We start from the raw sequence: 24,570 nt of genomic DNA, 5'->3' as shown, positions 1-24,570 counted from the left end.
ACAGATTGGCGTCATTAGCCAAGTCTTTAGAGTATATCCGTTATCACTGAGGAGCTAACCCTGTATGTGCTGAGGGCCCTCAAAGATCTGTGGTATCTGTGAGTAACTCAAGATGTACAAGTCGTGTGAGCTCCCTGGGTACATAGCACAAACATGCTGGACCTGCTTTCTGTGAACACAGGGAAGCTGGAGGTTGAGAGAGTCAAATGCTTTCCTATTAATGAATCTTAGAGGCTGCTGCCAGGGAGCTCTCAAGGCCACCTGTGTGCATTCGATGATGGCCTGTCTTTGCGGGAAGCCTGAGATCACTGTGAATCCCACAGCTCTGGCAGCCTGGCTTGCTTCATCCATGCAGAACCACATGTAATGGTGAGCCTTATGAAAAAGCATTTGTCACCCTCCTTATGTATTTGTGAGTCACCAATTGTGAGATTCCGCAAAGGTCCCAGTGGAACCCAGGAAGGGTCCACTAGCAAAAAATTTCCATGTGGCAGTAACCTTCAGACATGTTGGCATCGCATGTCCTCCCAGAGCTGGCAGCATGAGTTCCTCACAGAGAAATATGAGCGACCACATCCCTAGGCAAGCGAAGGCATCTGTGGCACTGTCTGTCACTCATCTCCATGTATGAACCGTGTCTTCTGTAGACCCTTGGTTGCATCAATAACTTTGTGGATTCTCCCCCTCCTTGTCAGCGTCTGGCTCAGCCTGGAGCCCCACTGGCTCTCGTTCCTCAGGGTGATAGGCTTCCCTGAGCTCTGCCAAATGTTGACTTGCCCTTCTCCTCATTCACATCAGTGTTATCTGCAGACTTAATCCTCCATGCTTCCTTGTTTCTGTGAGCTAATATAATTGAGTAAGCAGTGCTAGCCCCTGTTGAATTATCTTGCTCTATAACAAGGCACCAATGAATTCTCCAGCCCTTGGCTTTTCCACAGTCTGCACATCGCACACCAATGTCACCCCCTTACAAGATGAACAAAAACAAAAAGTGCTGGAAAAACTCAGCAGGTCTGACAGCATCTGCAGAGAGAGAGAGACAGAGATAACGTTTCGAGTCCATATGACTTCTTCAGAGTTAAAGGGCAGTAGAAATACATATTTCCCCACATTTCTACTGCCCTTTAGCTCTGAAGAAGAGTCATACGGACTTGAAACGTTATCTCTGTCTCTCTCTCTGCAGATGCTGTCAGACCTGCTGAGTTTTTCCAGCACTTTTTGTTTTTGTTTCAGATTTCCAGCATCTGCAGCATTTTGCCTTTACCTTGCAGGATGATGTCATCCTGTAGGACGACAGGTTGTGATCTTTCCCCTCGCATATGAATGTATATTCTCAACAAGAGCCTTCATTAGGAATCAAAGACCCAAGTCCTAGGAGCCACTGTCAGTCTCTTGTGTTGCTGTCCTCCAGTGGCCTTTCCAACAATGATGGATACGCAGTCCTTCTGTGCTGACTGGCAGCCTCAGGCCTTGAATGTCAGGACCAGTGAACTGGGAAGATGGAGGCCTGTAGGGTCCATGCTGCCTCTGTGAGGATCAGATTCCTGTTCAGACTATACCCACCCTAGCACCTAAACTTAATGGGTTCTAGCCTGAAAACACACATGGGAAAAGGAGGCAGGCACATTCATCATGCACGAGACCTTCGAGTCCCACACTCAGCTCAGCTGTGCTCTCCATGGTTTGAGCAGGACAGTTAGAGGGTGGCCCTTCAATCAACCAAGATTTGCCCTGCTCAACTCCTCCCACACAGCCTAAGAACCCTCTGCAACTGGCTTTTTTTTAGCTTGTTTTTCGAACTGTCATTGTAACATGAGCTAGAAAATGGTGCTGCTGACCTTCATCTGGGAGACCAGCTTCCAATGCTCCCCGTCACCCAGCAAGTTCCTCCCATCCTCCTCCATCCTCACCGCCTCTAATTCCCCTTCCTCCTATCACTATCCAGACTCGCCCTGTTTGCCTTGACCCTGTCATGATCCATGTGAATATTCCTGTTCTCTCCCTGAACCCTCTCATGTAGATGTCCCCATGCCCTTTGTTGACTTGACCCCTCTCCTTGAGGCCACATGCACCCTGACTTTCTGGTGCCCTCTGCCCACGAGGCCAATCAACACCCCCCATGACTTTTCAGCTTCCAACTTACAGGATGCAGATGCCTCCCATGACCCTCATTGTCCATCTGCTTCACAGTATCATGCCTCCAACTCCCTGGGCCAAATTCCTTAGGTTACTGACCACGCCCTGCACACATCCACACCGTGCATGACTGTCACTGCTCAGAGAGGCATTTCTCTGCCCAAGGCATGTGTGTCAAGCAGAGTCCTCTAACATGGCCTCAGGCCCAGGGCTAGCTCTTCAATATGACCCCTGATATTGGCCTCTGCCCCAGGACAGTCTCCGGCTCCTCCTTGGTCAGTTTTATAACTCTTTCCATGGGACAGTCTTTCACTACTCCACTCTGTCCCTTGCCTTCCCCTCCGAGTCCTGCCCCCATCTCTCCCCTTCCCTCCAGTGTTCCAACAATCCCCACTGCCCCCCAGCTCCTGTGTCCGTCTTGCCCCTCACCGCTGGTCTTGTCTCCTGTGCCCAGCCTTGGTGCAGCCTGTGCCGTTAAACCTAGGGGAAAGCAACATCTACAGGTCTCAAAGTCACTGATGAAGTGAAGCTTACAGGTGCGCACCACTTATATAGAGTCAGGAAACATGCCGTTCTAAATTCTCGTTGGCAGAGCGCTTAAATTGGAGAGGAAATTTAATTCTGGCAAGCTGACCTTTTAATGAGCATTCATGAGATGCAAATGATGCAGCTGTGGTTCCCAACAGAGATCAGTGGGAAATTATACCCGCCTTTAATTCGCCAAAGTTAAGAGAACAAAATTCCCAACTAATTTCCCATTGGCAGGAAACTAACCTTTTCTGTCACACCAAATTTAGTGTCTCTGCCCGCCACGATTCCTGCTAGCGGGAAAGGAAAAATCCACCCATGGTTTCAACTCTGTCACCGTTCATCAGAACTGGGAAAAAATATTTCAAGTTATTTCTGTTTTAATTTCAGCTTTCCAGCATTTACTGTATTTTGATTTTATATTAACATTAGGCTAACGGCTCTGTAGTTGCTGGTTTGTTTGCATCTCCAGTCCTCTGGTACCAGCCCCTTATCTAAGGAGTGACTGTGATCAGAGCCTGTGTGATTTCTATCCCAGCTTCCTTCAATATCCCAGGATGCAACCCCTTTGGGCTGAGTGACTTCTTTTTGCTGCAAGACCATTAAAAGTGTTTTTTTTGGAGGGGACGAGTCAGTTGTTACATTGATTAAATAATTCATCCCTTTTAATGTTAGTATCTCCTCTGGAGTTCACTGTCACTGTCACTGTCACTGACACTGATACTGACACTGACACTGTCACTGACACTGTTACTAACACTAACACTGTTACTGACACTGACACTGACACTGTCACTATTACTGACACTAACACTGTTACTGACACTGACACTGTCACTGTTATTGACACTGACACTGACACTGTTACTGACACTGACACTGTTACTGACACTGTTACTGACACTGACACTGTCACTGTTACTGACACTGACACTGACACTGTTACTGTTACTGACACTGACACTGACACTGTTACTGTCACTGACACTGACACTGTTACTGACACTGACACTGTTACTGACACTGACACTGACACTGTCACTATTACTGACACTAACACTGTTACTGACACTGACACTGTCACTGTTATTGACACTGACACTGTTACTGACACTGACACTGTTACTGACACTGTTACTGACACTGACACTGTCACTGTTACTGACACTGACACTGTTACTGTTACTGACACTGACACTGACACTGTTACTGTCACTGACACTGACACTGTTACTGACACTGACACTGACACTGTTACTGACACTGTCACTGACACTGACACTGTTACTGACACTGACACTGTTACTGACACTGACAATATACTGACACTGTTACTGACAGTGACACTGACAATGACACTGTTACTGACACTGACACTGTTCCTGACACTGTTACTGACACTGACACTGACACTGTTCCTGACACTGGCACTGACACTGTTACTGACACTGACACTGTTACTGACACTGTCACTGACACTGACACTGTTACTGACACTGACACTGACACTGTTCCTGACACTGGCACTGACACTGTTACTGACACTGTTACTGCCACTGACACTGCCACTGACACTGTTACTGACACTGACACTGGCACTGTTACTGTCACTGTTACTGTCACTGACACTGACACTGTTACTGACACTGACACTGACACTGTTACTGCTTCAATTAGACATGCCTGCTGGGACATATATCATCCTTGTGTTTTATCACAGTGAGCTCATTGTCAGTTATGATCACTGACAGGTGCTACGAGATGGATGATGAGATCTATTTACTGTCATTCATTGTTCAGAGTGCATTGGAAATTCCAGTCTTTGTTTGGCCGAGCAGGGCCTGTTGCAAGTGTCAAACCTGAGGGAAGTTTCACAACGTTCACACCTTCAGCAATGTTTTCTGCTTTGAAAAAGACTGAGGCCGGGATTTTCCATGCCCACTGGTGTCGGGCGTGCTCGGAGCTGTGAGCAGCCAACATGGTGAGCAGGCCAGAAATCGGTTTCAATGATGTCGTGAAACCAGTTTGTGACCATCTGCTCAGCCCGTCAATGGCCGGGCACGTTCCCCACAACTGGATTCGGGACCCTCATTGTAATTCAGCTGCATATCATTGTAAGGCCAACCCAATGAACTCATCTGCCCCACCCTCACATCACTGGATCGTCCGTCCATGTCAGTGCGATTGCACACCAGCGCAGAACACATCTGGACAAGTGCGATGTGCAGAAGCCGAGACTTAGCACCAGGGCCTTGCTCGCATCACGGATATCCGAGGAGCAGAAGATGCTGGAGCCCTGACAGCCTTGGGACCCTGGAGAAATGCCTATGACACACAGGGCAGATTCTCATGGACATGGCTCCACTGGGAAGCAACTCACAGAAGGTGGAAGGTGACCAATGAGGGTCTGTTCACAACAGATGATGGTTGAGGGGGTCAAGAGGAAAGTCTGGCCGTGTTTGGGGGAGGAAGATGCACCAGTCTGGGGGCTGGGGGCTGGTAGGAGAGGAAAGCCTTGCATCAGCTGGGAGGGGAAGAGGTATTGGGGCTGGGGCTGAGGTTGTGGTGGGGTGGGGGGTAATGAAAGTGTCAGGGTGGGGTGAGATTGGGAGGGGGAGGGAGTACGGAGGAGGAGGGGGAAACTGGAGAAGATGGCAACTGGGGAGGTAGGTGTAAGGGGTATGGAATGTGTAAGTAAAGGAGTTTGGAGGGGGGAAGGAGTGTGGAGTGGAGAGGGAGTCTGGGGGGAGGGGAGGGGAAGGGGTGCAGAAAGGGGAGGGAGTCCAGGGGGAGGGGAAGAAGTGTGGAAAGGGCAAGGAGTGAAGCTGCAGGAAGAGATAAGGGTAGCGGAAGTCAGGAAGGGGGAAGAGGTAAGGGTGTCTGAAGGAGTCAGGAAAGGGGAGCGACTAAGTGGAGGGTGGAATTGGGGGGGGTGGGGGGAATGGAGCAGGGAGTCCGTTGCGGGCGAAGGGGTTCCAAGGAGGGAAGGGATCCAGAAGGGGGGATGTCAATGTCAACGTGCAAGGGAGGGGTCTGACGAGTCCATGACTGCCTCCTGGGGAGCATGGTAATGAGGGAATAGTGACAATGCCCGAGGGCAGAGTGAGGTGGTAGGGTGAGAGGGTGAGGGTTTGACAGAAGGGATGGCGAGTTTGGTTGGTGGGGACTCGGTGGTAGGACATGGACTTTGGGGATGGGAAGGAGGAGGTTGGGGAGGTGAATGTGGATGGGGGTGGGATTTTTGGGAAAGAAAGGAACGTGCACGTTCACCTGAACATCCCTGAATGAAAAGGGTTGTGTCCGGTAGGTGACAGTGGGGAGGCGGAAGATGATGCCAGGGGTGTTGACAGTGATGGTGGAAAGGCGATGGGTGACTGGGGGAGGAGAAAAGAAGGGGGAACACACGAAAAACTGAATCCAGAGCATGTCCAAATCAAAAGTGAAAGGACAGTCATGGTGGGTGAGATTGGCAGCTGCAGGGGAGTGTGTTCAGTGGGTGAGAGGAGATGCAGCTCAGCTCAGATAGACAACTGAAAGCGAATCCCAGCAGGCAACATTGAAAATGCTCAGGACAGTGAGGTGACTGTGATATGTGAAGAATTCGCGTGCGTAGGAGAGAGTCCGCATGAGGTGACAGAGGACAAGGTTGAGGTTTCTGACCGTGGGAGAAGCATGAGTTAACCTGGTGGAATGGATTAGCCCATTCATCCTCAAGTGGCACAGCGTGGCTGTCCTCTTGCAGGGAATTGGCACTAACCACCTCTGCCACTGCCTCCCATGCTGGATTGGTAATGTTTTTATTCATTCATGGGATGTGGGCTTCGCTGGCTGGGCCAGTGTTTATTGCCCATGCCTAATTACCCTTGAGAAGGTGGGGGTGAGCTGCCTTCTTGAGCCGCTGCAGTCCATGTGGTGTAGGTACACCCACAGTGCTGTTAGGGAGGGAGTTCCAGGATTTTGACCCAGCGACAGTGAAGGAACGGCGATATATTTCCAAGTCAGGATGGTGAGTGACTTGGAGGGGAACTTCCAGATGGTGGTGTTCCCATGTGTCTGCTGCCCTTGTCCTTCTCAGATGGTTGTGGATTCGGAAGGTGCTGTCGAAGGAGCCTTGGTGAATTCCTGCAGTGCATCTAGTAGATGGTACACACTGCTGCTGCTGTGTGTCGGTGGTGGAGGGAGTGAATGTTTGTGGATGTGGTGCCAATCAAGTGGGCTGCTTTGTCCTGGATGGTGTTGAGCTTCTTGAGTGTTCTGGAAGCTGCATTCATCCAGGCAAGTGGGGAGTATTCTATTGCATACTGACTTGTGCCTTGCAGATGGTGGACAGGCCAGAGAAAGAGGAGGGAGAGCGAGTGGAGGGAGGTGATGGGTTGAGTGGGTTGACTGAGGTGAGGGGTTGATGGAGGTGAGGGGGTGATGGAGTGACGGGGTGAGTGGGGAGATGAGGTGAGGGGGTGATGGGCTGAGAGGATTGATGGGTAATGGGTGACGGTGTGAGGGGGTGATAGGGTGAAGGGGGAGTGATGGGATGAGGGGGCTGAGGGAGGTGATGGGGTGAGGGGGGAGATGGGGTGAGGAGCAATAGTTTATTGAAGTTTGGAGCAGTGATTATCAATGAGAGATGCAAACGGTACAGTGTAATTGTGAGCAATGAGGCTGGAGGTGGTGCAGTTTTGAGCAGTGTAAGAGCAATGTTCTTAACTTGACAGCTCTGGTGAGGTCATGAAACTTTTTTCTACATTGCAGGTACAGCCTGGCATTGACCTCAATGACCTCTTCCCACTATTCCATAGTTGTTGCTGACAGGAAGGCTTTCTCCTGAGTTGAGTTACCCCAGGCCTCAATCTACAGCCATTTGTTTGTTCAGAATTTCCTTCCATCTGCTGCACAGTGAAGCCAACAGCGACTTGTTCTCCAAGAAGGAAAGGGAGGAGCTGAAGGTGAAAGTGTCCAGGGCCCTATCAATGAACCTTTGGTTGAGGAAAAAGGAAGAGATTTCAGAAGCACTGGTGACATTGTCAAAACAAGCACATCTTCCCTCATCCACCCTCGCAGCACTTCCTCTTCCTCAGAGCTTCTGCTTTTGCCATTTCCACCTCGCTCTAGACCCATCTTTTGTTTCTTTATTTACCCCATTACCTTCTCCTTTGTCTTCCACCATCAGCCTTTTAGTCATTTAATCTCTCCAGCTTTCCACCCTCTCACAGACCTACCCTTTCAGCCTTTCCAGTCTTGGCTGCATTTGTGTCAAAGCTGTTTGTACTGAACATCATTCAGTTCTGATAGGAGGTGACCCGACATTGTCAATGCAGATTGAGCTGGATTTGCTGGGCCCTGTGAATACTGTCTAGGAGGTGAGTGGATCAGGAAAGTAGTGTTGGAAAAGTCCCTCAACATTTTCCTGTCTCTGGGGTATGGTGTGGGGGTTCCAGATCGGGAGCCTCTGATTGGCTCAGTAGCATCTGGCATGCACTCAACATCTTGAATAGGATGGTGAGCATGGAGGCAACCAATCAGGAGCTGCCCCACCCACCTATCCACCTATCCCCGCCTCGGAAGATTGTGTTGGTGGGCGGACTGATGACAGCATAGGGACATGGGTCATGGGGACACAGATCATGGGGATGTGGCTCACGGGACTTTGAAATGGGCCAGCTGGTGTGGTCCAAGCCTGTTCTCATTTTCACTCTTTACACCTGTGACATTTCCAGCATGTGTTTTTATTTACTGCACATCTAGTGACTGAGTGAATTTGGACAGACTGGAAACTAAATCTGGTCAGTTTCTCAATCTCTCATACATCAGTTACTAAAGGAGATGTGCAATCACTCTCCTGCTGGTGTAAATGGTTCTCATCTATTCACACACTCTCTGCAATGTTGTGTTCCCCAACTCCCTAATCCAAAGTTGCAGACTTTCTACAGGGCTGAATAAAGGGCATTCTGGTGTGCATGTGGGAATTAGGGTTGGAGAAATACAGCACAACAGTGAGCATAGAAAATCCTTTCTGTTATTAGGGGGGAATTGACAGGAAGAAGCATCAATACATCACCTTCCACATTCTTTCTCAAGTCAAGTGTGATGTTGGTGATTTCACTGGACTCAGCCCTGCCCTCCATTGTCACTTTGCAATACTTATAAAGAGCGAATTCTTATTTTTTCAGACCTGTGAATTGTTTAAATTCTGAAAACCTAACACGGTTTAGAAAAGTCCTTCACTTTTTGAAGCCACATACTCTCTGATCCTCTCATGAACTGCATTCGTTTGAAACTTTGTTCCCACCGTGTCTGCTGCGGAGTTTCTCCTGCTCTCTCTGTGTCTGTGTGCGCGCGTCTGGCTGTAGTTTTTTTTGTGTGTATTCTCTGTATTTGGCTCCCACTCACTGACAAACCCTTGGGTTTTTTTGCTGGGTTTTTACAGCTTCTATTCCCAGACGGTGCGTGACACATTTCCGTCACAAGCACGTGACTTCCAGCTTGCTGGGGGCCTGTTACTTACCAGAAATGGTTGGTTGAGACTTTAAGAAAAGTGAGATGAGCGGTGCAGCCAGTGAGAGACGGGGAGAGTGCGCCAAGGACTGTTCCGAGAGGCATGGCGCGGGATTCTGACAGCAGCGACAGCAGCTACAGCAGGTATCAGCCGGCCAGCGGCAGACAGGTACAATTAGCACTGGGACTGGTGTCTGCAACAGGGAGATGCGGGAATAGCGCTTGAAACTGCATTTTAAATGTTATTGCTCAGTCTTTTCCAGGGTGAATGTCTGTTATTAAATGTAAGTTCTTTGCCTGTGAGATTTTGTGCCATGTGTCAAAGCATCCACCTGCTTTCTCTTCCTTTCCCTTTTCTTTCCGGGAGTTGCCGCTGTTGCCGGGTTAGTTTCCATGGTTCCTGACGATCAGAGTTCACTGTTGTGTGAAGTTTACTGAGGTGGTGACAGTTCACACGGAGGCTGGGCCAGTCCCATTCCCCTCACTGTCTGCACACACACACCAGCTGCAGTCAGTGCGGCCAGAGTTTCAGCTTTATTGCCAGCGCAGTTTGGAACTGAAGTCTCTCTGCTCGTTATATTCAGCTCAGTCGCCCCCCACCTTTTTTTTGGTTTTAATATTTCCACAAGGTTTATCAGAGACTTTCAACATGATTACTCTGAGAAATGACCATATATTGTAAAGGAGGCAGAGGCCATTTCCTCACACATTAAATTTTAACAGTAAAACTGCACACCTTGTTTCCAATTTAGTTACCAACATTCATCAGCTTTCTGCAGTTGTGTTTGAACTCTCCCTCTTCACATACTTTTAACCTCTGCATTGCCAAGGGAGACAAATCGGCAGAATCTTATTCATTCCAGTTTTCAAATGGTTTTGTCTAAGTTGTCTTTTTATTGGAAGTATTGATTTGTTATTTGAATGAATGTGTTCGCACAAAAATTGGATGTCTCTAAATCATAAAATATAAAATATAAAAATAATTCACTGTTCAAAAGGAGCAGGTTTAGGAATGATAATTGCACTCCCAGCCAGTGATTCACTGATGGTGCGTCCTCTTCCACAGCTAATTCGAAAGGATCTCTTTACAAAGTGTAGGGACACATAGGGACCAGGCAGTGATGTAACAACAGCAGAATTCCAACCCTTTCACTGACAAAACCAGCGATACTACTGATGCTACTATTCAGCTTCAATCCTGCAGTGCATGTTACTGCAGTAACTGTACAGTAATAGACTGTAGCACATTGGGTGTAGTTTCAATATTCTCATTTCCACAGTTGTACATTTTGCACTATGAAAAGTGCAAATAATAAAAACTCAGAAATCTATTGCTTTGCTGTTTTGAGTTCATCTTAAACAACTGACCAAGTGGACAATAGATAATTTACAGTGAAGATATGGGGAGAGATGAATAGATTAAACTGCATTGTACTCTAACCCCATGCTGTACCTGTCCTGGGAGTGTTTGATGGGGACAGTGTAGAGGGAGCTTTACTCTGTATCTAACCCCGTGCTGTACCTGTCCTGGGAGTGTTTGATGGGGACAGTGTAGAGGGAGCTTTACTCTGTATCTAACCCCGTGCTGTACCTGTCCTGGGAGTGTTTGATGGGGACAGTGTAGAGGGACCTTAACTCTGTATCTAACCCCGTGCTGTACCTGTCCTGGGAGTGTTTGATGGGGACAGTGTAGAGGGAGCTTTACTCTGTATCTAACCCCGTGTTGTATCTGTCCTGGGAGGGTTTGATGGGGACAGTGTAGAGGTTAATTTCTCTAACTTTAGCCCTTTGTGAAACAATGTGTAACGAGTGGAAAATGTTCCATTCGCTTATATGGATTGTTAAAGGTGTTTTATAAATGCGAGTTCATTCTTTTATCTGATTTATAAGGGGATTCTACATCTACTGGAGCAAAAAGATATATGGTTGACATATTTTGAAAGCTGTAGATAATGCTGCATTTCCAGTCACTTTATGTGAAAAGAAGTTTTGAGATGTCTCTGATTACAGTTGTGTTATACGATATGTGTTTTTATATTTTGTGTTTTACAGTACATGTTTTTATATTTTGTTATACAGTATGTGTTTTTATTTTGTGTTATACAGTACGTGTTTTTATTGTTATAATGTATGTGTTTTTAATTTTGTGTTTTACAGTACATGTTTTTATATTTTGTTATACAGTACGTGTTTTTATATTTTGTTATACAGTACATGTTTTTATATTTTGTTATACAATACGTGTTTTTTAGTTTGTGTTTTACAGTACGTGTTTTTTAGTTTGTGTTATACAGTACGTGTTTTTTAGTTTGTGTTTTACAGTACGTGTTTTTTAGTTTGTGTTTTACAGTACATGTTTTTTAGTTTGCTCCCATGTGGTAGTTCTTTAAGGTTTAATTATGAGGACAGGTTGCAGAAACCTGAGTTGAAGGATGGTCCAATCGAGATGTTAAAAATAGTTGAAGGGTTTGAAAAGTTCAATTTATGCAACCTTGGTGAGGAAATACATGAGGAGGCACTTTAAACTGAGAGGCAGGCCAATGAGGGGGATGTCAGGAAGCACTGCTTCACATACAGGGGAGGGGGAGTCTGGAACTCTCTCCTGTAAAAAAGCTGTTGAGGCTCAAGATTGGTATTAATTTTCAAGACTAAGATTGATAGATGTTTGTTGCATAAAGTTAAGGTTTAAGGTGATAAGCAAAGATCAGTCGATGGAATAGAATTCTCCACCTGGCACAGCCTGGTTCAATTGTGGAACAGGCTCATTGGGTGAAGGCTTGTCTTGTTCCTGTACATCAACCTGCACAAGTTCCTGAGGAATTAGCTCAGCACAGAGTTTGTAAACCTGGCCCAAATCTTATCAATTGTTAACTCCTTCAAACATCCCTGGGTTTGTCTGATGTCTGAAATCTTCAGAGATAAAGCTGGTGACTGGTAGCTGATTATAGGTGTTGAGAGAGTGGGAGATGAGGAGGAAGGAAAATAACAATAATCTACATTTATGTGGAACCTTTAACGTAGAATAAACGGTCTAAGACACGTGACAGAGCTGATATCAACCAACAGCACAAGTGTGACTCCTTTAACATGTGGTGTCTATCCTGTCAATCAGAATGATGTATCAAAGATTTTAACTTCACTTTCACACTAATGGTAATAGGCAAATTTTCAACTACTTTCCAAAGGTAATATGGTTGAAATTTTTCATTAATCATTTTATTTTGAAAGGTTATTGAAAACGTGTAATTTAAAGATGAGTGTGTCTGGTGTGATGCAGTGTAGCATGAGAGATATCCAGAAATCACATAGTTAATCAGCTCTGATCTTGCTGCCACATGACAGTAATAGATGAAATTTAAACTGGGGGAGATTGCCATTGAACTGCTGGAGAGAGCAGAGCCAGTGTAATAGACAGCAACAGATAGGGTTCACTGCTCAAAATAGCATTGTGTAGATGGAATGCATTTTATAGTCATCCTTGAAACACTACTATACACCCAGGACACCTTTCTATACACAGGACAATGTTGTACACAATTGCACACACTGGACACCTACCTTTACCACAAAATAATCCAATGTCCTTCGACATATTTCCAGGAAAATTTTGAGGAGTCAAAGAAAGTCATGAGAAGGGAAAAGAATCGTCTCGCAGCTCAGAAGAGTCGACAAAGACAGACTTTAAAAGCAGACACACTACATCAGGTAAGGGAATTGAGTGAAAGATATAGACTGACTAGATCACCAGGGCTGGAATAAAGACTGACTAGATCACTAGAATACAGACTGACTAGATCACCAGGGCTGGAATAAAGACTGACTAGATCACCAGAATACAGACTGACTAGATCACCAGGGCTGGAATAAAGCCATAAAGTGACAGAGAAGGAGCAGATGCCAAAACCAGGCAGCAGCTGCTTCAGGATCAGATTAGAGAAATAAAAGTTGAAAAAATGTACACAGAACAGGTTCAGTCTTCAGCACTGAAACAGGCCATTCAGCCCATCTGCTTCCTGCTGGCATTTATGATCTACACCATCCTCCTCCCACCCCACTCATCTCACCCTATCAACATATCCTTCTATTCCTTTCTCATTTGTTTATCTAGTTTCCCCTTAACTGTATCTATACGATTTACCTTGACCACTCTCTGTGGGAGCCAGTTTCACATCCACGTAAAAGCAGGGATGTGCTGCTGAGGCTTTATAAGGCTCTGGTCAGACCACATTTAGAATATTGTGAGCAATTGTGAGCCCCGTATCTCAGGAAGGATGTACTGGCCCTGGAGAGGGTCCAGAGGAGGTTCACGTGAACGATCCCAGGAATGAGAGGCTTAACATATGAGGAACGTTTGAGGACTCTCGGTCTATACTCGATGGAGTTTAGAAGGATGAGGGGGGATCTGATTGAAACTTACAGAATACTGAAAGGCCTGGATAGAGTGGACGTGGGGAAGATGTTTCCATTAGTAGGAGAGACTAGGAACCGAGGGCACAGCCTCAGAGTAAAGGGAAGACCTTTTAGAACAGAGATGAGGAGAAACTTCTTTAGCCAGAGAGTGGTGAATCTATGGAATTCATTGCCACAGAAGGCTGTGGAGGCCAGGTCATTGAGTGTATTTAAGACCGAGATAGATAGGTTCTTGATTGTTAAGGAGTTCAAAGGTTACGGGAAGAAGGCGGGAGAGAATGGGGTTGAGAAACTTATCAGCCATGATTGAATGGTGGAGCAGACTTGATGGGCCGAATGGCCTAATTTCTGCTCCTATGTCTTATGGTCTTATGGTCTCACCACTCTAGTGGTGAAGAAATTTCTCCTGAATTCCACTGATTGAATTTATTAGTCACTATCTTAGATTTTTGCTCCAGTTCTGATCTTGTCTGCCAGTGGAAACATTTTACTCTATGTCAACCCCATCAAACTCTTTAATAACCCTAAAGATCTCCACCAGCTCACCCCTCAGACTTTATGTTCGAAAGCAAATCATCCCAACCTGCTCAATTTTCTCTTGTTGATATGTTCTCTTGGCTTAGGTATCATTCTAGAAAATCTTTATTTGCACCTTTTCTAGTGCCTCTTTTTCATAAAAACACAAGAAATAAGAGGAGTTGACCATTCTGTCCCTCGAGCCTGTCCTGCCCCTCGAGTGCCATCATGGCAGCTCATCACCTTCCTTCCATTTTCACACACACTCCCCACATCCCGGGATTCCCTGAGACACAAAATACCAATGGGACTCAGTTTGAATGTACTCAATGACTGAACATCCTTACACCCTCTGGAGTACAGAATTCCAAAGATGGAGAAAAACAGTAAGAACTGGGAAACATGAGTGCTGGTCTCGTATACCTTAAAATGGAACACCAGTAAAAACTGGGAGATAAGAGAACCGGTCCGAACTCTTCTTTCCTTCTGGGTCACAACCTTTGGAGAGAAATCTCAGCCCTAAGTGATTGGCCAGTTATCTTGAGATTGTAACCCTCCATGTTCTAGAATCTCCAGCCCACAATGTCACTAATGCTTCAGTGTCAACAATGTCTAGCCCCTTGAAAAGCACCTTCCAAACCCACGACCACTACTATCTAGAAGGACAAGGGCAGCAGACACATGGAAATACCACCACCTGGAAGTTTCCCTCCGAGCCACTCACCATCCTGACTTGGAAATATATCGCCGTTCCTTCACTGTCACTGGGTCAAAATCCTGGGACTCCCTCCCTAACAGCACTGTGGGTGTACCTACACCACATGGACTGCAGCGGTTCAAGAAGGCAGCTCACCCCCACCTTCTCAAGGGGCAATTAGGGATGGGCAATAAATGCTGGCCCAGCTGATGCTCAAATCCTGTGAATGAATAAATGAAAAAAATCTATGGTTCAGTGAGATCACCTCTCATTCTTCTAGACTGCAGAAATTATAAGTGAGTAGGAGAGGCAGAGAGGGAATTAAACCTCTTAATGAGAATTGACACTGCCAGTGCAGTACTGAGAGAGTGCCACACTGTCAGAGGGTCAGTACTGAGGGAGTGCCGCACTGTCGGAGGGTCAGTACTGAGGGAGTGTCGCACTGTCGGAGGGTCAGTACTGAGGGAGTGCCGCACTGTCGGAGGGTCAGTACTGAGGGAGTGCCGCACTGTCAAAGGGTCAGTGCTGAGGAGGTGCCGCACTGTCAAAGGGTCAGTGCTGAGGGGGTGCCGCACTGTCAAAGGGTCAGTACTGAGGGAGTGCCGCACTGTCAGAGGGTCAGTACTGAGAGAGTGCCGCACTGTCAGAGGGTCAGTGCTGAGAGAGTGCCACACTGTCAGAAGGTCAGTGCTGAGGGAGTGCTGCACTGTCAGAAGGTCAGTGTTGAGGGAGTGCCGCACTGTCAGAGGGTCAGTGTTGAGGGAGTACCGCACTGTCAGAGGGTCAGTGCTGAGGGGGTGCTGCACTGTTGGAAGGTAAGTACTGAGAGAGTGCCGCACTGTCGAAGGGTCAGTGCTGAGGGAGTGCCGCATTGTCGGAAGGTAAGTACTGAGAGAGTGCCGCACTGTCGAAGGGTCAGTGCTGAATGAGTGCTGCACAGTTGGAAGGTCAGTGCTGAGGGAGTGCTGCACTGTCGGAGGGTCAGTGCTGAGGGAGTGCTGCACTGTCGGATATAAGATTCTAAGCTGAGACTATTTGCCTGTTTAGACCACCCTGAAGTTTCGCTGACCTTTATTTGAAGAATAAGAGGCTCTGATCAATATTCCTTTTCTAACAAAAACCTTGAGAATAGATGACTTTGTCCTTTCACCCTGTGCAGTGTGAGGCACTTTGCTGTTGCAAATTGTGCTAGTTTGTTTGCCTGCCTTGTAACATTTTTAAAATCAAATGATTGGTTGTGAGAAGTTTTATAATTTCCTGATTATGTAAAAGGCGCAATGGAAATACAATTATTTTTCTAACTGCTAAATAACCATATTATGGAATTATAGAAAATTACACCTCCAAAGAGACCATTCAGCCCATCTAGTTGGCACTGGCTCTTTCCAAGAGCAATGCAGTTAATCCCACTCCCCTGCAATTATTTCTCCGTCAAATATTTATCCAGTTCTTTTTCGAGAGCTACAATTCCATCTGTATCCACCACACCCACCACTCCAGCCCAAATCACTCCTATCACGTCTGACCCTGCCTGGCTGCTGAGCTCCTTTCAACCTTCATCCTCTTGTGTCCCCATTACAGAAATGGCCCTGAGCACATTGCACTGACCTGCTGACTTCAACCAGCCCTGAAATTTCATCTGCTTCAATCAGCCTCAGCCTCTCCCCGGGGTGAATATGTATTCAGTCTGACACTTGGATGTTTCTGTACACGAGCACAGCATAGCTGGAAAGTTGATTCAGACCGAAGTCTATCCCACACCTGTCTGCCCGATCCTGATGGATTCAGTAACTTTACGAATTGCACATGTGCCGTGACTGTTTCCTTTTGAGGGTTATGGGATTCTCAGGAAGAAGGAGGGTCTCTCTGAGCTTCCATTTTCTTTACAGGCAATGAGCCCATGACAGTTGATCCGGAGGGTGTGTGTTGTTTGTGTGATGTCCACACTCTTCCTAATACAGAGAATGTGCAGCGTTTCTCACAGAGTGAGAGCACAATGTCATGCTTGGAGATATATCTGTGGTTGCCATATATGAAACTGTCAGAGGAAGCAGTGAATCTGGTTTGTAAGAGTGGCTGATGACTGCACACTTCCTGCAGTTGGCTGGTTAGATGTGTTAATTTAAAAACTGCCCTATATTCTGAAATGAATGAATCAGAAGGCTGTTTACCAGCAAGCCATTTAAGTCTTTATATATAAAATAAACTCCTCATCTACTCTGCCATTCTCTCTTTCTGTCTCCCTCTCTCTCTGTCTCTGTCCCTCTCCCTCTCTGTCCCCGTCTCTCTCTCTCTGTCTCATCATGTGTGCTTTGATCAGTTTCTAAGATAATCAGGGGTTTTGACCACAAAATTTCACAGTAATAAAGAAATTATACAGTTTTAATTTATGACATGTGATAATGAACCAGTTTGTAACCTGAAATGTGATATTTGAAGTTATTAGACCAGCAGTCACCCAGAGGAAGAAGGGGTTGGGCTGACTGCATTATTCATGTCTTGTACTCAGTACCTAGATTCACAAAATAGTTTGCATCATAGCGAGTGTAGGCGAGAAAAGCTTAACTGTTTCCAGGAAAAAAATGTCAAAAATTTCCCTTATCTTGAGATCTGCCACCTCCTATGGTCAACAGCATTGTGAGAAAGGAGAGAAAAGTTAATCTTTTTGTCTGATAAGGATTGGAAAGCTTGTTAACAATGTTCTCAGAGACACACCAGAACCTCAGTAACTGACTTTGTTTTTAACTCTGGATTCCTCAACCCTAATATTGAAATGCTCCTTCCTCCAAACCCTCTTTAAGTGACCTTGATTCTTACTCGAAATGCGACTGACAATTACCCTCTCCATGTGCTCACTGACCAATACCAGGTCCAGACACTATCCAATCCATAGATAGTGTTCCTCAGTATGAGCGGCTGGGGGAGCACTGGGCCAGAGAGGGTGGGGAACTCGGACAATATTGATTCTGGCTCCTACGGCCAGATTTTAACTCCACATATTGCACTTGCTCATCACCCACTTCTTCCCCAACCCAGAGGTCAAACCTAATTGGTCGATTTGGTGCATGACTGATCCAGTTTCCTGTGGTGTGGGAGGCCGGAGACCTGAGGGGGTGGGGGTGGACGGGGGTGGGGGGGGGGGATCGGAGGTCACACGGTGGGGGCGAGGGGGGGTCGGAGATCACGCGGTAGGGGCGAGTGGGGTCGGAGGTCATGTGAAGGGGGTAAGTGGGGGTCGGAGGTCACGCAGTGGGGCGAGGGGGTCGGAGGTCAGCGGTGGGAGCGAGTGGGAGTTGGAGGACATGCGGTGGTGGCGAGGGGGTTCGGAGGTCACGCGGTGGGGGAGAGGGGGGTTCGGAGGTCACGCGGTGAGGGCGAGGGGGTGGGAGGTCACGCGATGGGGGCGAGTGGGGGTCGGGGGTTAGGCGGTGGGGGCCGGAGGTCATGTAGTGGGGTGAGGGGCTCAGAGGTCACGCAGTGGGGGCGAGTGGGGGGTTGGCGGTCACGCGATGGGGGCGAGTGGGGGTCGGAGGTCACGCGGTGGGGGCGAGGGGGGTCGGAGGTCACGCGGTGGGGGCGAGGGGGGGTCGGAGGTCACGCGGTGGGGGCGAGGGGGTGTCGGAGGTCATGTGGTGGGGGCGAGGGGGGTCGGAGGTCACGCGGTGAGGGCGAGGGGGGTTCGGAGGTCACGCGGTGGGGACGAGGGGGGGTTGGATGTCACGCGGTGGGGACGAGGGGGGGTCGGAGGTCACGCGGTGGGGGTGAGAGGGGGTCGGAGGTCAAGCGGTGGGAGTGAGGAGGGTGGTTGGTTGGAGGTTTCATGGTGAAAGTTGTGAGCTCCTCAGCTTGGGCCTAGTAGGTGTAAAGGCCTTGCTTCCTGGATCCACCATGTGTTGACCTCAGTGAAGCTTCTGAATCTCAGGAAACCCGACCAATCAGAGTTAAATCCAAAAACCTGAATGGCAATTAGCATCGAGGCCTTATCCTCATATTTAAAGTTGTGAACTGTCTCCCTGAATTGTCCCCAGGCCCAGGGTTAACGCTGAAAAGTGGGTGGATTGAAGGAGGATTTGGGTTGGAATTGTTCAGATTTCACTCTCCTCCAGCTCCTCCCCCCTGAACCTATCGAGTGTAAACCACCACCCCCCCCCCACCTCAGAGCAATGTCTGAACTTTCAGAAATGTCCCTCCAATGTTTTCATTTCTTTTTCTCCAGGAAAGTGAACATTTAGAGAAAGAAAATGCAGCTCTACGGAAGGAGATAAAGCAGCTCAACGAGGAGCTGAAATATTTCAGCGCTGTTCTGAGAAACCATGAGAGTCTTTGCTCTGTAATGACTTCCTCAAATGAGGAGATGGTTTATCCAAATCATTCCTTCCACCAGACTCTCAGCAACTCTCCAGCACGGCTCCACTTGTGAGACAGCATTGCAGAAAGAGACACTGAAATTGAGACTGCACAGGATGGAGTGTGACAACACAGACTGGCCATGGGGACAGTGAGAGTGAAGAAACTCACCTCGCAGTGTCAGCTATTCCCTAAAGGAGCAGGCAAACTCCTCGCATACCTGTCATCTCTCTGCCCTTAACCCTGCATCAGCCATACCGAGTTCTCACTGTCCCACTGACTTGTTAAACTTCATCTGACATAGTTTATTATAAATACTAAAGTCTTAAAGATGGAGCAGCAACTCCAACAATAAACACCAGGCTCAGACACACCGTCACCAGTATAACATCAAATACAGAATGAGTTTGAATTTGTCACTGAGCTACAACAGCAGCAACCCATTCACAGCAATGACAAGAGACAAACGTGAGTATTACACAGACTCGGAAAGAACTGAGCTGCTCCTGGTTACTGAGAAAAAGCATTTGGTCCTTACAGCCCAACCCCAGAACAACTGCTCAGAAAAACAGCCATTTGCACAGGACGATTCAAATCCTCCAATGCAGGGAATGTGACTGACACGGGGAGGTCACAGTGCATCTTCGAGACCAACTACAGGACTGCTGTGCACTCCTATTAACTCGTCCAGTGAACATTTCAAATGCCGGGAACAGGAAAAATGGAAACTATTCTGTTAATCAACACTGCCCTCAATAGAAGCTTACAGATCTCATTCTGAACTGTTAATTACTCAGACTGTACAATTTACATTAATTAATAGTCTATAATTCCTCAATTGTGAACACATATATCTGTGGACAGAGTTTCATATGATTGCTAACAAAAGACAATTAGATTCCAGGGTGGCTGCTGGGAACAGTGGGGGGTAGAACAGTGAAGATTGGGTGGGTGGTGAGATGATGGGTGTGGATGGGGATGAAGATTGGGTAGGGTTAAGATAATGGGTGGGGATGAGGGTGAAGATTGGGTGGGTGATGAGATGATGGATGTGTAGAGGGTGAAGATTGGGTGGGTGGTGAGATGATGGGTGAAGATTGGGTGGGTGGTGAGATGATGGGTGAGGATGAGGGTGAAGATTGGGTGGGTGGGGATGAGGGTGAAGATTGGGTGGGTGGTGAGATGATGGGTGGGGATGAGGGTGAAGATTGGGTGGGTGGGGATGAGGGTGAAGATTGGGTGGGTGGTGAGATGATGGGTGAGGATGAGGGTGAAGATTGGATGGGTGTGGATGAGGGTGAAGATTGGGTGGGTGGTGAGATGATGGGTGAAGATTGGGTGGGTGTTGAGATGATGGGTGGGGATGAGGGTGAAGATTGGGTAGGTGGGGATGAGGGTGAAGATTGGGTGGGTGGTGAGATGATGGGTGGGGATGAGGGTGAAGATTGGGTGGGTGGTGAGATGATGAGTGGGGATGAGGGTGAAGATTGGGTGGGGTTAAGATAATGGGTGGGCTGGCACCTCATTTTCCACCATGTTACTTGCCTGGTTTTAATCGTAGAGTCACAGCCCTGGTGACACTTCACCATTTGAACTGGGAGCCAACTAACAACCTGGTAAGTCAGCAGTGAAAGCTGGTGATAGGATGGATTCAGAGCACAGGAGCTTGGCTCAGTGGTTTAGACAAGGAAGGCCGAGGGCCCCACAAGTTTTTGCCATGAGCTGCCCTTACCCCAGGGCTTTCCCTAGCCCACTCTGCCCATCCATACCTCCTTTGTCAGGGACTGTTGCTTTGAGTTCCTGGAAGTATTCGGACTTTTCCATCAGGAATAGTGGCATCTTCTCCCTGGGGCGTGATATCGCTGCCATTGGCTTTGGACAGGAGTAAGTGTTGGAGAATTTAAATATTTCAATCTCCCTGGCCTCACACTCCGCTTTGCCCCTGCACCTTCCTCTCATCAACCCCAAACTGCCACAGTAAAAACCAGGCCTGCAATCTTTCATTGGGATCAGTAAGAGTTTAGAAATCTCAGCAAGTCCTCGATGATGCTGTATCAGTAACACTGAAAGGATCTTGCTCAATCTCAGCAAGCCCTCTCTAGCCTACCTGCTCATTATTGGTGTATAGGCCCACGAGCACACCAGAACCTTTTCCAGGTGTTACTGTACAATTCTTGACATTGTCACCATCTATTCCCACCATAGGAACATCGCCCAAGCCTGCTCGTGTCTTAACTGAGACTTACACTGACATGCGGACACAGATACAAACAAGTGGGGATGAGCCCCTCTCTGACCCTTCAGGTGAAGTGAAGGGTCATATTGCTGCTGGTGCTCCTGACTGAGATCAGTGATGTCGGCCCAGACCGAGGGTGAATCTTCCACCTTCCTGAATGAATTACTGGGGAGACTCTGCCAGGTGATTGGGAAAAACAACACGCTTTTTGGACTGTTGCTAATGATCTACCTGAACAAAATGAAGCAGAGAAGTAAATGGTGTACTGAAGACTGTAGAATGAGAATCAGATCAGGGTAATTACTGACAATGTACACATTAATCATCAATACTATAAAGAGAACAGTCCAAATGAAAAAGAAACATTTACATTAAAATAGCGCCTTTCACAATCTGAGTACTTCCCAACGTGCATTATCAGCAATGAGGTACAGAGTGAGCAGGGTAGTTCCTCAGTCATAAAAACGTATGAAGAAAGGATTTGCTCATTTGTGAGTTTAAAAAGAGACCCCAACTCAGTGTTGTCCATGGAAGCCCTACTTTAGAAGCCAATTAATTCTTCATCTCTCAATGTTGATCTGAAAACTCCAAGAGCTTCTTCTATGGTAACATTTTTGTCAGATTTTGGAAGCTGCATTAGAATATAAACGAGCTGACTCTTGTTCTGCTGTCGATCTGACTTTAGGTGTGTTAAACATCTCAGTTAATCGATAGTTAGTGCAAATCACTTTGAGACACGACCTTGTTTTATTTAATAACACCCACAATTCCTTAAGTGGGGCTAAGGTCTAGATTTTTTACAATCTGTTCGACTTGTGCAACGTGATGATTAAACATCTACTGACTCCAGCTAGACCCTAGGTTAAAATACATAACTAAAATAAAAGTCCATTGTCCCAATCTGCCCACTGTGCACTCTCCATGGCTGAGTGTCCAACTAGATTTGCAGTTACAGTCTGTCGTTTCTCCTTTGTGCCTTGGTTCAGTTGGATCCTGGTAGAATTGGACATCAATTCACAGAATGTTCCAATTGATGGAGCTAATGGTGAAGAGGAGGGTGTGATGTTAAGAGAATGTCTCAGTAAATGAGAGCACTGGTGTAGAAAACTTCTGCAAATGGAAGGTGGCACTTTGAAAAGACTCTTACTCTCATCTTTTTCCTGTGCAGTGATTTTCAATAAGTTTTAAACATGTGATTCACAGAAACATTGACAAATTAGTTAAAATGAGCACTCATGGGATAGAGCGGATCTGTCTACCTTTCAGAATAACCAAGCTCGCTCCCCAGTTAAACTTTGACTATGACATTTTTACTACTTTTTTCATTCCTGTTAAAGAAACTTATGACAGAAAAGCTTTTGGAATTTGGAATCTTAAATTAATGAAAACAATCTTTGAAATTATTTTTTTGGGAAACTGAGGTTAAAAGGAACCAGTCTGTATATGTCAGTGTAATTCTGCCTTTAAATTTCCAACTGCTTGTTGGACATTCCAAACTGGAGGACAAACAATTTCCTCTAACTAAAAATTTGGAACACCAAAGTCATTATCTTCAGTCCTTGCCACAACCATTGTTCCATCAGCATTGTTATAACACATCTGTTAGTAAAGGCTGAGTTATTTAAAATCCCAGAGGAAACTTTAAACAACTGTTAGAACCTAAATTTTCAATTGGTATGTTTGAGATGCTGCTCTGAATTCAGAAATAAAAAGCACCAAGCCTCAAGAGGCTTTTTATATAAGTTAAATTAAACATTTATTAATTTAACAACAAATTTAAACACGTACACCTGTCTACAAATTACTACCATAATAACTTTTAAACAAATCCCCAAATTAATCCCTCCCAAGTAATCTCCCCCCAAGACAACAATAACATCATAATGTGACATATCTCATAACATTCAGGGCTATGGGCCAAGTGCTAGTAAATGGGTCAGGTGTTTCTCATGTGTCGGTACAGACTCGATGGGCCTAAGGGCCTCTTCTGTACTGTGTGATTCTGAGATAACCCATAGGTTTAAACAGACACCAGGTAACGCACATTTTATCTTATGAATTCAAAATGAGGTTCCTTTCAATTTGCTTCCTTCACACAATTGTCGGCTTACAGGTGGCATCTCTCTATCCCCCACACACAACTCTTTTCTGTATATGCCTAGCCTTCCCGTTGAGTGTAAATTCTCATTGTATCACTAGGCCCTTTGAATTCCAGCTCTTCTAACAATAAAATCCTTTTTATAGCACCAATTTTATTAGTAATATAAACATATTGCTTGGCGTCTCCTAGCTAGGTGCAAGATTTCACCCCCAGTCTTTGAATGGTTTATTCAACAAAATGCAAATGTCCCCTCTACCTTACTGTTTACATCTGCTGAGTTGGTAATCAGCCTTCATTATTACAGTTCAGTTTTTGCATTGTATCTTTTCCTTTGAAGTGTCTCTCTCTCTCTCTCTGAAGTGAGGTGTGACATTCTTTTCTCTCTGGGCTGGTTGGTCAAGTGTAATCCACATAGGAATTTTCCAGCATGTGGTTACTTTACAGCTTTTACTTGTAGGCCCTTTTTTAAAAAACACATGTCTTACCTAAAAGTTCAATATGTCCATAAGTAATTTGGGGCTATGATCCACGGTCATGACATTTTCAATCCCTCCATGGCCTTGCCCTTCTCTATCTCTTTAATGTCCTCCATCCCAAAAACCCTGCTAAATATTTGTGCTCCCCTCATTCTGGCCTCTTGAGCATCCCTGATTTTAACAGCTCCACTATTGGAGGCTGTGCCTTCAGCTGCCTGGGTCCCAAGCCCTGGGAGTTCCCTCCCTGCACCTCTCCACCTCTCTCTCCTCCTTTAACACTCTCCTTAAAACCTCCCTCTTTAACCCAGTTTCTGGTCCAGCTGCCTTAATAACTCCTTCTGCAACTCTGGTCAAATTTTATTTCTTAATATTCCTCTGAAACACCTTGGGACCTTTCACTGTTACAAAGTTTTTACAGTCTGATCCCTCCTGGAGGGTCCACATGGACCTCCTCCCACCCCCTCCTCCTTCCCCTCCACCATTCCCCATAAGGTTGGACTGGCAGCGAAAAATTCAACTTAATTGGTCATTTAATGGTCTTAACAGGCCTGTTAATTGTCGGTGGGCGCGCTGCCAACTCTGGCGTGCCTGACAAATGAAATATTGCGCGACTGCGCATTGAGGTCAGGAC

The 24,570-nt window shown here is 46.6% G+C and overlaps 1 protein-coding gene across 3 annotated transcripts; it reads left to right on the top strand.

The window, feature by feature from the left end:
- The first annotated feature begins 9,152 nt into the window (after positions 1 to 9,152).
- Positions 9,153 to 23,605, top strand: batf (basic leucine zipper transcription factor, ATF-like). 3 transcript variants are annotated; one of them, XR_005946218.1, is made up of 4 exons: positions 9,153 to 9,325; positions 12,757 to 12,861; positions 18,996 to 19,594; positions 21,332 to 23,605. XR_005946218.1 is itself a non-coding variant. In XM_041213922.1 (3 exons), exons 1-3 carry the CDS (start codon positions 9,260 to 9,262, stop codon positions 19,197 to 19,199), a joined length of 375 nt encoding a protein of 124 aa, XP_041069856.1. In that variant the 5' UTR covers positions 9,153 to 9,259; the 3' UTR covers positions 19,200 to 19,975. The 3 variants fall into 3 exon arrangements, 2 of the variants coding, with proteins under 2 accessions (XP_041069856.1, XP_041069857.1); XM_041213922.1 differs by lacking the exon at positions 21,332 to 23,605 and having other exon boundaries at positions 18,996 to 19,975; XM_041213923.1 differs by lacking the exons at positions 9,153 to 9,325; positions 21,332 to 23,605 and adding an exon at positions 9,340 to 9,440 and having other exon boundaries at positions 18,996 to 19,975.
- The last annotated feature ends 965 nt before the right edge of the window (positions 23,606 to 24,570 follow it).

This window comes from Carcharodon carcharias, chromosome 20 (genome assembly GCF_017639515.1).
Source record: "Carcharodon carcharias isolate sCarCar2 chromosome 20, sCarCar2.pri, whole genome shotgun sequence".
Classification (NCBI taxonomy): Eukaryota; Metazoa; Chordata; class Chondrichthyes; order Lamniformes; family Lamnidae; genus Carcharodon; species Carcharodon carcharias.
This window is presented reverse-complemented; position numbering and strand designations above follow the sequence as displayed.

Coding starts and splice junctions, on each gene's coding strand:
- batf (XM_041213922.1), top strand. CDS start 9,260: ATGGCGCGGGATTCTGACAGCAGCGACAGCAGCTACAGCAGGTATCAG. Junction 9,326..12,756: donor AGCCGGCCAGCGGCAGACAG/GTACAATTAGCA, acceptor ACATATTTCCAG/GAAAATTTTGAGGAGTCAAA. Junction 12,862..18,995: donor AAGCAGACACACTACATCAG/GTAAGGGAATTG, acceptor CTTTTTCTCCAG/GAAAGTGAACATTTAGAGAA.